The sequence below is a fragment of the Nanorana parkeri genome, unplaced genomic scaffold (genome assembly GCF_000935625.1).
Source record: "Nanorana parkeri isolate BGI_ZX_2015 unplaced genomic scaffold, ASM93562v1 scaffold706, whole genome shotgun sequence".
NCBI lineage: Eukaryota > Metazoa > Chordata > Amphibia > Anura > Dicroglossidae > Nanorana > Nanorana parkeri.
In genome coordinates, this window is record NW_017306974.1 from 215,022 (window position 1) to 228,355 (window position 13,334).

The 13,334-nt window shown below is 42.3% G+C and overlaps 1 protein-coding gene across 4 annotated transcripts in view; it reads left to right on the forward strand.

Moving 5' to 3' along the window:
* The window catches only part of TBC1D16 (TBC1 domain family member 16), a 101,289-nt gene that overhangs the window by 63,561 nt on the left and 24,394 nt on the right, over nt 1-13,334 (forward strand). For 3 of the 4 annotated variants that reach the window (XM_018563867.1, XM_018563870.1, XM_018563868.1), the window contains exons 6-8: nt 6,576-6,743; nt 10,780-10,928; nt 11,087-11,221. In XM_018563867.1, coding sequence (XP_018419369.1) covers nt 6,576-6,743; nt 10,780-10,928; nt 11,087-11,221 — 452 coding nt within the window. The remainder of the gene's footprint in view (nt 1-6,575; nt 6,744-10,779; nt 10,929-11,086; nt 11,222-13,334) is intronic. The other variant, XM_018563869.1, reaches the window with a different exon arrangement.

The window sequence follows — 13,334 nt, forward strand, 5'->3', positions numbered from 1 at the left end:
CCTAGCCAGGGAATATCACACAGTGTATAGTTTTTAAGATGGGGGGGTCCTCAGATATCTGCCCCCCTTCCTATGTGAGTGAGTAAGGGGTACATAGTAATATTTTATATAAATTGGGTATTATATTCTGTTTCTGTGCACTTTTCATTTCAGTGTATTATATCCTAAAAATACAGGTTTGACAAACATTTGTGCAAATACCGTGCAACATAAAAATTGCAACTAGCATTTTTTTTATTCTACAGGACCTCTGCTTTCAGAAAATATATCATTGTTTGGGGGTTTTACTCTGTTTTCTAGCAAAAAAAAAAACAGATTTTATCATGTGTGTGCAAATAGTATGAAATTGCTAGTTAGGTTGAAAAAAAAAACAAGTGTCCATCAATTTGAACCAAAATAATGAACAACTTTTGTATCCTCAGAACCCTAAACATGTAGTTAATTCAGAAGAAGAAAAAACCTTTACAAAGTAGGAAGAAACTGGACAGCAAGTCCATGTGTTTGCACCAGACATGTCACAGTGCCATATTTAAGTGGGTCTTTATTTAGGGCTAATTAAAGCTGAACTGTGGGATTTTGTGTACTTACTACATTATTCCTGCCTCCAGCTATTCCTCTCTTATCTCCTAAGCTCTGGGTTGTAGGCAGAAGAAGAACTTGTTTGTTGTTAAAGAAGAACTCTACACTGCAAGAGTTAAGTGCTTGTTTTGTCTTGGGGCTCAAATAAAGCAGATATACTCACCTGATCCTCAGTCACCTCTCTTCCCTTCCGTTCCAGTTTTAGAATGTTCTTTAGCTTCCTCACATCTAATGCCATGCATTTGTATGCGTTTTTGATGCGTTGCCATGGGTTCCAGTGCAATCCAGACCAAAGAAAATGAGACCAGCAGTATTTTTTTGGTCTGGTCCAGAGCGGACTCTGCTGGTGTGAACAAAGCCCAGAAATACTATAGGGATACATTGCGATGTTTTCTTGGTCCGGGATCAAACTGTTCTGGTCTGGACATGATCCGAACATGGTGTGAACAAGCCCTTAACAGAAAGGTTGGGCTAAATAGTCTCCCAGCCTCCAGCTGACAGACAGCTAATGGTGGACGATCAGTTTGCTCTTAGACTGGTCCCTGGAGTGCTTCTCCTCCTCCTCTGCAGCGGTCTAAGGTCCCTGAGTCATGTCTAAGGCCCTATTCACACCTATATCTTTAGGCGCTATTAGGGATTCCTGCATCAGGAACTTGCATTTTCCTGCAGCAGGAATTCCTAATCTGTCGATCATTAACTTCCACGGGTGACAGTTGCCGTTTGTAAATGGCAGATTAGGGATTTCTGCTGTAGGAAAACGCAAGATCCTGATGCAGGAATCCCTAATCGCACCTAAAGATAAAGGTGTGAATGGGGCCTCATGCACAGTGTATAGGACGTGAGGACGCCTAGGGACATACCATTGCTGCAGCTGAGGGGGAGACAGGCTGGAGGGAGGGATGTTACAGCCTGCCGGATCTGCGGTTTGGGTGAGGTATAACTTTTTATTTTAGCATCTAGACAAAAATAAATAAATGAGCACTTTAACCCTTGCAGTGCCGGGGTAGCCCCACTCCAATGGTTAAGAACAGTTTTACCTGGAGCTCTGCTTTAAAAATACAAAATGATAATTGGTTACAGTGAGTTCCTGAGCTTTGGAAGCTTTATTAACTAGGTAATTTGTATCCAAATGAGCAAATGTGTGTGACCGTCCCTCATTTTTTAGTAGATTGGTGTATTTGGGGGGTCATAGAAAGTATGTGCTTTTGTTTGGTTACAGGTTTATTGGTGCGGGTTTCCACGTGATTGGTTAAGTCATTTAAATTATGTTTCATCATACATTCAGGAGTTATAAAAATAAGGATGGAAAATTCATGATGACTGACAATGTTTGTTTCCGAAAACTCATGTGACTTTTAAATTGTTTTTGAAAGACAATTTTTCTGTAATGGTGATGGACAGTTATGTTAAAAGGCAAATAGTGACCCCTTTGTATTATGGGAAGAATGATTTGCTTGTGTGTCCTGCCAACATGAGCAAATTGCAGTTTAGTTCCTAAACAGTAATTGGTGCATTGCACAGTGACACTTTGTTAAAGGTGGAATATAAAAACACTCTCCGTTAAGGGTTGAAATTACAGCCAGAGATGTGTGTTTTACATGAGTGAACATTTTTCATGTCTCTGAATACAAGCATTGATTTCTTGCAGTCTCTGTATTACAGGCCTAGAGTGTGTGAGAAGGAAGTAGAACAAGGTGCCAATCAATTTATGTTCTGAAAAGAAGTATGCTGATAGGAAGAGAAAGCAGAGTGAGAAATGAGCTCATAATTGTGCTGCTTCTCTTTTCACTATCCAGTCACAGGCTGGGGTGGGTCCAGGACCCCATAGTTTAGAGGAAAAGTTTACAGTTTAGTGGAGAAAGAAATGTACTGCATGGAAAATCTTTGCATTGAAGGTAAATATTGTAGCAACGTCCGGTTTTGTTATTTTATTTTTAATGGACTGTTCACTATTACCTTGTTGTTTTTGGCTGGAGCTCTGGTATAATAAAGTAGGGGTTGTTCTTGGGCCAAATTTAAATGCAGCATGTTTGTTCTAAAATTACTTCCCATTTGGTGCACTGCCAATTGCAGTAAGACCTGCTCAAGTAAAGCTTTTTCCTGGTGCCTACATGGCAGCATATGTTATGGGTATGCTGTCATGGATAGGCACCAGGAAAGGAAAGTTGTGGTAGGTGATAATACAATTTTACTGGTGCCTACATGGCAGCATACCCATAATGTATACTGCCATGGTTAAGCACCAGAAAAGGAAATTTACAGTTGGTATTGATTCCTTTTCTTGACTCCTACTTGGCAGCCCACCCATGTTACATGCTGCCATAGATACGCACCAGGAAAGGAAAATTACAGTGGGTATTGATCTCATTTTCCTGGTGCCTACATGGCAGCATACCCATAATATATGCTGCCATGGATAGGCACCAGGAAAGCAAAGTTGCGGGAGGTATTGATACCACTTTTCCTGGTGCCCACATATGTATACCCATAATATGTGCTGACATGCTTAAGCCCTTGCCGTCCACCCATTGTAAAAATTCGGGCAGACAGAGGATCCTTCCCGGCGGGTGGACGCATATGTACGTGATTTTTATTCTGCTCGCACGTGCCCCCTTTCGGGCGCGCGCAAGCATAGTCTAGCCAGGAAGGTAAACAGCCGTTACCAGCTGTTACATACAAGTGTTCAGCCGGCTTTCAGTACAGCGTTGTATGACGGAATAAACGTCAGTCAAAGTACTGCAGCGCTGAATACTGGAAAATGTTCTGGACAGGAAGGGGGTTTAACACCCCGGTCAAGTGGTTAAGCCCCATGAAAGGAAAGATATTGACACAATTTTCCATTTTCCTGGCACTAGCCTACCCATAATATATACTGACATGGATAGGCACCAGGAAAGGAAAATTTTGATAGGTACTGATACAATTTTCCGTGTTTTTATTTAATACTGACACATGTTAGTCTTAACACGTTAAGCTACAACAATGGTTGACCCTTATTTTCAGTAATGAGATCCAATGAGAACTGTTACTAGCAGTCACATGGCCTAAAGTAATATTGTTATGGCTCATAAAACATTTTGTATAGCTTAGTGAACCAAGGCAATTATCAGCTAAAATCACAAGCTTTAATTTAGTATTTAGATTTTAAAAAGCCTGATTTGTATGAACAGAACATGTTCACATGCCACTTTTACAGTGCGACCGAAAATGAGCACAGTGTTTTTAAACTGTGCAGAGCTGTGGATCATGTTAAGCTGGTGAAGCATATTTTCATGCCAATGACATTTGACAACCCCCTGGAGAGTTCCAGTCAAAGCAGTTGTATCCTGTCCCTGCTGTTGTGGTGGTGGATGAAGATAATTAATTATGCTTCTGCACTGTGCAGGCCTCAGTAGTAGCCATGTAATGCAGCTTTCCTGGTTTTGCTGTGGCATAGGCCATTTGTAATATACAGTTCTGCTGGATCATATCCAGAATTGCTTCTGCCTGAGGGAAGGGCTGGCTACCAAGATTCAATGTTAACAAAAGAGGATGGGTTAATCAGCCATAATTAATACAAATCAAAGATCTTCCCATGAGACAAGCAGTTCTCCACCAACTGAGTTATATGTGTATCAATGTAAAATGTATTCTGGTATCACTGACCAGCTGGTAAATGCCATGATAATATAATACCTCACAGTGCTTAAAGTGTCATTAAATCTGTGAATATTTAATGGGGTTGGGACAGGCTGAACACATCATTTATTCGATCTGACATTGGGTGTCAGTATAATACCAACAGAGAATAGGGAGTGTATAGAAATCCTGGCAGTAGCAGAAATTTGTTTTCTGTCTGCCTTTATTAAGGTTGAGTGATTTCAGCTAAATTAATTTCTCTGCAAAATTGCAGATCTTGGTGACATTTTTCCAAAGCGCAAACACCCAATTTTGATCACTGAGCTGCTTAGGCGAAATGTGCATGGGAAAAAAAGCAATTAAAATATGGGTTTTTGGGGTGTATTTAGGGTAATTTGATTTTTTTCTCTTTTAATTGTATGTTCTTTGCAGTTGTCCTATTTGTATTATTATTATTTTCAGTAAAAAAAAAAAAAGAAAAAAAAGAATGAGGCTTCAGCTGGCTATACACTGCTCAAATTTGGGCTGATTCCTGCTGAATCAGACGATATGCCAGCTGTGAGTGGTCGTGCCGACTTGCTAAATTTTTGCAGAATAGTTCCTGTACCTAATCGGATACAGGCGCTGTTCAGGGGTATGCAGTGGCTGCTGAATACAATAGACAGCAGCAGGGATTCCTCTATCTATGCTGTTTAGCATGCATGGGGAAGTTTAATGATTTGTCTTTTTTCATGGCTTGCTAGACTTGGGGCTGTTTTTTGCTCAAACACAGATCCAGGATAGTTGAAAGGAATTTCCATAACCCATAGGAGTATTTGAGGCCCAGAGTTTTTTCTATATTAGTGTTTTACTTTTTATTAACCTTAAATGACAAAATGGTTTGTGCAACAATTCTATATGCTATATTAATTTTTAAAGATTTTTTTTATTTTTAAAGTGGAGTTACTCTTTAAAGCCTTGTGGCAGTGTGTGGCAATGCCACGGAGTATACTGGCAACACAGTCACCCAGGACTCTCAGCCAGAGGGGCTGAGAGGTTCAAGAACGAAAATAGTTTTTCAGGGAAGAAGCTGGCCTTTCAGTTGCCTCCGTTTTTTCTGGATTATAGCTCGGATCTGGATCTCTGGAGATTTCTTAGAGTTCTGGGTGGGATGAAATCTCCAGTCCTGCGGTCAGGTGTTGCCTTGCCAGGGATCAGGTGGCTGGGAGCATCCTCATTAGGAGCCCAGATCAGAGCTCAAGAGAAGAGGTGGTATGTGCTTGGAGGCACATGATGGTCAAGCCAAGCCAGTGGTGTGTGGGTGTGCAGGAGGCACACGGCCACAAGCAGACTCGGGTGCGTGCTGGATGCATGTGGAACAGCCAGGGGAGGCTGTGGAAGGTCGGTGACCCAAGGGACCTGGTGGACACACTGCTGAGAGAGTAGTGTGAGTGCTCACGAGAGGTGAGCAGTGTGAGTATCACACAGAGGTGTGCTAAAGAGTGTATATGCTGAGGAAAAGCAGATTATTATAAAAAGCACATGAACTGTTTCATTTATGTTGAAGAGGAATAAAGACTATCCTGTTTATGTTCAAGTTGACTTCAAGACTGGTCCTTAAAAGGAGATCTATGAGGTGAGTGATTTCCACTCATCCTCATAGTTAGAGCCAACCTGTGACAAAGAAGCTCTCACAGGTCGGCACTATCAACCGGGAAGTGAGCAGAAACATGCACAATCTGCTCACTTCCCGATCGTCTCGCAATAGCCCGCAATATACTGAGCTTTGGGTCACGCGAGGAGGTTAGCATATGTCCTCCCGTGACCCTAAAGAGAACTATGGGGTAGTGTTTTTTCCGAGCGCTTACCATTGGCTATATTCCACAAACAACACAGCCTCTTTAATGCATTTGTGTATTTTTGTTTGCTTTATGTGTTTAGTTTTCTTTTTTGTGTAAAAATAAAAACCACAAAAACGACTTTCATTTCACCTTCCCCGTTCACTCCAATGCATTTTGTCAAGATTGTGAAATATTGCCAAAATCTTCAGCACAATAAAGCTTATACTTTATTGTGCTGAAGTGTTTTAAATATTAATTAAATTCCTTTTTTTTCCAAGTAATCGTGTTACAATGTATCATTGCTGGCGTTGAGGCTCACAGGATGGATGCGCAGTGACAGGTGTAAAAAAAAAAAATGAAACCGTGGCAAAATAAGCATTAACTTATTTTATAACTTATTTCTTAACTTTTCCTTAACATCCATTTAATAGTGTTCTACATTAAATTCTAACTATTATTATTGTCAGTGAATTGTCAGTAATATCTTTAACTGTTAGGCCTTAGATTGTTTTGGTTGTTGTGTGTTTTTCCCCTTTTATTTATTTTTTTACTCTATAGCAGGTATCAGAGGACAAGACATGTCTCCACTTCTCAATTCAGAGGCCCAATCTACCCTCTGCTGAATCTCATCCTGAAGAGGGCATGTACCAGAAACTTCATGTTACTCTATGGTTGCAACATTTCAATGATGTTGGACAGGTGGAGGAAGAGTACAAACTGCGCAAGGTCAGGATCTGTAAAGTAACAAATATATGTATATTTACGTTTGATAGATTTAACAACCTAACATATTTTGTTACAATAAATATACATATTTTTCAAATTGGCAATGAGCTATTTTTTCTGTTTCCTCTTCACCTCTTCTTTATGAAAACTGAGAGCTGCCAGTGAAAATGATGCTTATGCAATACATTTTCAGTCTTAAGGCCCCCCTGCCAGTATGTTTTGCTGAGTTTAGTTTTTTGTTTTTTTTATATACCAACCTTTTTAGAAGTGTTCAAGACTGGGCTGGGTCCTTTTGAGTCTACCAGTGGAAAGACCTTTGGTGATGCAGGGAGCGGCACTGCCATGATTACACCAGCACCGCTCTCTGCACCAATACACTTCGAATAAAGGGTGTCTTGGTGCCACCTTCTTAGGGGGCAGACCCATGACACCATGCATTCCTGGTGTGATTGTTTGAGCCTGATACTTCAGTTTTTGTATCATGGGTCAGAGGCAGGGCTGTATTTACCATAATGGCCTCTGTGGGTCAGTGCCTAGGATGGCAGGTTAATGGGCAATAAGATAACGGAGCCCCATAGTTGTTTAAATTTCTTTTTATAAAACCGCTATCACAAAATAAATATGTTGATAATGGTATGTGATATGATTTACTAATATTTTCTTCATGTGTACCAGTAGACCAAGCTGTCTAGCAATACTGACCTTGAAAGAGGTTGGGGTAATCTGTAATTACGCTGCCAGGGCTGTTTGAACAGTTGCAACAGCAGCTTTTAAAAAAAGACTAAAATCCTGTGATTAAGGCCTCATTCATACAAGACGTTAAGGTCCAGCTGTGCAGTCCTGCAGAAAGCAGCTTATGTCCAGGGGTACTCTTCTGTCTTTAACCACAGGTAATTACTCCATGTGCAACTACATCTGAACATGGGCAGACAGCTGCAGCCACTGTCCGCCTGGCATTGCTTTGTACAGCTTGAACGGCTGCAGCTTTCCAGAACTAGCTGTGACCTGAGAAATCTGCAGCCAGACCTTAAAGTGGGCCTTTAATCTCACTTTTGACTTAATATACAGTAACTGGCTTCCTCCCCCCTCCACAATCTGAGAAAGCCTTTTGGGGAGGGGGGACACCATGCTTGCCTAGCCGAGAATGATGTGTCCCTGCTACTGTAGCCTCCTGGACTGCCTACAGTATTTATCCCAGAAGGCTGCAGGAGCAGAGAAACAATGTAGTGATGGACCTGTAGAAATGTGGATGTAGGTAGCAGCAAGCTTAAACACTACACGGAAGGTGTCTGCACTCTATACCTATAGGAGTTTTTTTTGATGATGTCAGGGTCTCTTTAACTACATACATTGGCATACTGTACTTTCTTTGCTCCCTTGTTGGACAAGGAAAGAGCTAGTTTTGGTACTGTGCTGAGTCCCTGGCTGGAAGGAATGTGAAGTGAAGCAGTGACCAGCCAAAGAACAGACATGTACAAGAGCTGGATTACAGCCCACTGTCGAACTGTGATGTCTCCTGGGCTGGTTTTCTCTTTGCCTCTCAGCTTGCTTTATACAGAAAAGGTTGTGCTATACCTAAAGCTGAACTCCAGATACTCAAAACTAACAAGATGTAGCGTAAATGGTGCAGTGCTGAAAACAAACTTGAGATAGTGTCTTTAACAGGGGTGTGTTAGTGACCAGGCTTGCAGAGTGCAGGAGAGATGGATGTACAAAGAAAGTGGTCACCCACCTGGAGCTTCTGCAAATAAAGGAGTGGTGGCTACTTTACAACACACAGACAGTGACAATGGGGAACAAAAGTAGCCTCCCTCCAGAAGGAAGGACAGTGTCAGCATGAATTCAGAGATGATTTGTGGATCTACAGCAGAGTGATACACAAATAAGGTGCAGTTTTTTAAATAGTTAGGTTACTTGCATGTGTTTTTAAGATTTACCCCTAAGCTTGGTGTCACTTTAAGCTGGCAATATACTGCTGGGCTGAATGAGAGAAATCGATAGATTTTCCCATGAATGCAAAAGATCATGGAATTAGGAATCTCCCCAGCCAACTATTGAACTGACAGACAGCGTCTTTGGCTTACCCGAACAGTGAATGCAGCTGAATAGTCAATGGCCGTCTGGCAATTTTCTTCCTGGCTTCTCAGTCAAAGTTTGTTGAGCTTGGTGGTGCCAACAGCCCCCCCCCCTCCCCCCCACCTCGTTTGCTTTTCAGCCAGTGAATGGTCAGCTTTAGTTTCACAAATATACTGTTATTTCTAAGCAAAGACTGAGGCCAACTATCATTTCAAGCTGTATGTTTTATTGAGCCTGGAGTTCAGCTCTAAGGCCCCGTTCACATATAGCGAATTGTCGCGCGATTTCTGCCGCGATATCGCGCATTTTTGCCGCGCGATATCGCGAGAAGTCGCCGGCCAATGTTATTCAATGGAGCTGTCTTAACTCCATGTCGCTCGTCGCTCCTCGCGGTCGCAAGTCGCTTCTACCGGACCCTTTTTTCGGCGGATTTTGCGTGATTTTGCTTTTTTTCTATGAAGCCCGACGGGGAAGGTCGCGCTACCGTCGCTGGATCGTCGCTGGAACGTCGCCCCGAAAGTCGCGCTATCCCGGCCGTGCGGATCCGCTGCAAAAGGTATGTCGCTATATGTGAACGGGGCCTAAAGTGTGACTGCACTTTTCATGGCAGTTCAAGTGGAAATTGCAATGTTCAAGGCTGACAAAGAAGGTTCTGACAAGTGGCTGTGTGGTGCTGAGGGGATCTTGGCAGATCGGGGACAGGTCAGCTGGGAAGGGTGCAGGGGTTAATGAAAGGTTCTATTTCTTTCAGATGTCTAAAAAGCACTAATATTGCCCTGATTTGTTTTATCTCCAATTATGATTTTTACTGAGTACAAACAAAAGCCAGTAACTCAAGTGGGCATTGTGACTTAATATAAGTTTTAAAAATATTGAAATACATGTGTGTGAGCCACCAAAGGATACATCATTTGTTCCACCTGTCTTTTGATTCAGCCACCCCTGCCACACTGGAGAGGTGAAACATTTACTTCCTAGGTGAGCTTAAGGCCTTGTTCACACCAAATGCAGAGCAGATCCGGTCAGGTTTCTGCACACGCACGCTAGTCTTTTAGATGCGTTTTTGACCTGTTTTTGGCTAAAAATAAATAAATATTTTTTAACATGGGCTTTCAGTGCGTTCCAGGCATTTGCATGCATTTGCAGATCCAGAGCAGGAATAGGGCCTGCTGGTGTTTTCACACCAGTACTAAATATTTAAGGGACTCTGTGGGACTCAGGGTCCAGGGCCATTGTGTTTATATACCGTATGAGCACTTAACACAGTCACTCAATTTTTGCACTGTTTTATTTCACAATTTTATGCTATCTACGAATGTTTATTTGGTATAATAATCTCAAGTTGTATATTGATTTATACACACTGATTGTTTATTGATACATTTTGGTTTATATATGTTTTTGTCACTGATCACGGTGTATTTTTAGGTCAAAGGACCAATTAAGTTATACACGTTTAGCTAATACTTAGTTAGACATATCCGTAAGTTGGCGCTGCATAGTTGGAAACATGCAGTTTTTTTACCTGCTCTGGATCTGCACGCTGCGATGTGAACTGGAGCTAAAAATACCATAGGAATACATTGGACACAGTTTTGATCCGGTCTGCACCTGCTCCACGCTTGGTTTGAACTAGCCCTTACAGCTTTCTGGGTCTTCTCTCCACTTCCGGCATGCTGATTGAACAATGAATCAGCATCAGCACTTCTGTTCACCAAGGAAGGAGAAGACTAAAAAAGCAGTAACCAGAAAATCATATCCTTCTTGGATTTATTGTGTAGCAGAGGTGTGGGAATCAGAATACTAGCTGAACAGAATTATGAATTGTCAGGTAAGACAGTTCTTGTATATGAATTCAACTATGTATTCAGTCATTCTCCTGGATTTTCACTTTCAATGCTCTGATAGGTCATCTGATATTAGCAGGCCTATTTAAGTCTCACTCTACCTTCTGTCTCAGGCAATATTTTTTGGTGGCATTGAGCCATCCTTGAGGGGGGAAGTGTGGCCATTCCTTCTGGGATACTACAACTGGGAGTCGACATCTGAGGAGCGTGAATCTCTGCGGGTTCAGAGAAGAGAGGAATATGCTCAGATACAGAATAAAAGGTAATCATTTCAATATCACAAGAGCAGAATTAAGCATGTATTACTCAATTTAAATACAACTTTCAATAAATCCTTATCAGTGTTTTACTAGTGGCATAGTAAAAAAAACACCTCATTTAGGTTTTTACCACCTCTTTTCTTCTTTCATTAATATACAGAGTATCCATGAGCCCTGATGCTCAGAAAGATTTCTGGAGAAATGTTCAGTTCACAGTGGATAAGGATGTTGTGAGGACAGACCGGAGTAACCAGTTCTTCAGAGGAGAGGACAATCCCAATGTGGAGGCTATGAGGTTGTAATCCTTTCTGTTCTGGGAAAATGTGTTGCATTAAAGTCTATCCAAAAATATTACAGAAAGTTTGGAGTTTAAGTGATCCTATTTATTGGCTAACTGAAGGTAATAAAGATGCAAGCTTTCAGGATTCCTTACATCCCTTCGTCAGGCGTCTTTGTCAAGCCTAACTAAGGGATCTAAGGAATCCTAAAAGTTTAAAGGGTATCTTTAAACTTTTTTGCACTAATCATTGGAAAGGAGGGTTAAATACTTTACTATTGCAAAAATATTACTCCAGGCCATGGGAACATTAACCCTTGCAGTGCGGATACTGCTAACTGTTTTGGTCTAGGGACTAAAATAAAGAAAATACACTCACCTGATCCTCAGTCCTACTTAGCTGCTAGACCACTCCCTGCAGCCTCTTCTCCCCCGAGTTCTGGCGGTCCTGTGATATCATCACTAGTGATGGGCGTGTTCGTAGCTCCACGCGCCGAGCCCGCCAGGAAGCTGACAGCGCCGCAGTGCCAATCACAGGTACTGAGACATTATCCCGGTCCGCAGCTGCAGAGATCGGGATATGTCTCAGTGCCTGTGATTGGCGCTGTCAGCTTCCTGGCGGGCTCGGCACGTGGAGCTGCGAACACGCCTGAGCCCATCACTAATCATCACTTCTAATGCAACTGCATTAGGTGTGAGGATGCCGAGGGACATTCCACCACCAGAGAGGAGGGGAAGAGAGCGTGCAGTCACCACCACAGGACCGTGGATCGGATGAGTATCTTCTTTATTTTAGCCTGTAGACCAAAACGAGCAGTTAACCCTTGCAGTGCAGGGGTAGCCCCACTGCAAGAGTTCATTTTTGGATTGCCTGCAAAAAATCTAAGGTAACATCTAAGGTAAAATGTAATATTACCTTAGATGTGGTGGCTGTATTTTTTTTTTTCCAGGCCTTTTTTTCCCTTTTATTATTATCTGCTCAGTAACACACTTTCTGTCCTAGGGTGACCACGCTTATCAGCACAACAAATACATCAAGAAACAATATAGAACTACAGAACTCTGCCCCTCTCCTATTCTCTATAACTTGAAAGGGAATGGTTATGTAGTCATTAGTGATAGCTAATGTCAATGTATACGTACATTGACATCAATGTAATTGGTTACAATTAGCAGAAAATAGGTGTTTTTTGGACAGATATAAAAATAGTTTAATTTTAACAGACCAAAAGGGTCCAAAAAAGGGAAGTTTGTGGTTAGGGTTTACATACACTTTGATATTAAAGTGCCAACAAATCAGAATTCATGTATTTTCTTAAAAAATATGGGCATTTAATTTTTTTTATTTGCTATGGACATTTAATTTTTTTTATTTGCAGTAGTATTTTTATAACAAACCATCTATACGGCTTTTGCAAAGCCCTTCTTTTATCCAGTGGAATAAACTCCAGATCATTGTAGATCAAACCTTAGGTGTTCAATTTTGGGCCATTTTGGTCAGAAGAATCTTATTATAAATTGTCAGGGTACCATGCACCGGCGTCCTCACACCACATGCAGGTACCCACGCAGGATGACCAAATTAATATGCCCACACAGGTAAGGGTTCAGGAAGCAGGGTTCAGGTTTATGGGAATCAGTCAAGTGCAGGCGACGCAATACTGAGCCAGCTTCCTGACTGCAGGTAGGGCCTAAATACCAGGGTTCCGTAGGGCACACTCCCCAGCACCGAGGAGCCTGGGTTTCACCGGGCAGACCACCGCAATGAAACATGACCGAAAGCACGTTCAGCCAGCCACCTGGATACCCCCAAAGCTGTGGCCACCCGACCCAGGTCACCACATACTTTAGGGAACGCAGCGAGACCCTTTGGAAGCAAGGGGTGCTCAAATGGAACTCCCCCGTTTCCCGGGATATCACCACTACCAGGCCCGGGCTTGCGCACTTGTTCACCCCACTTGCGGTAGATGTCCCGATCCCCAGGTCCCAAGGGAACGCAGCGAGACCCTTTGGAAGCAAGGGGTGCTCAAATGGAACTCCCCCGTTTCCCGGGATATCACCACTACCAGGCCCGGGCTTGCGCACATGTTCACCCCACTTGCGGTAGATGTCCCGATCCCCAGGTCCCTCG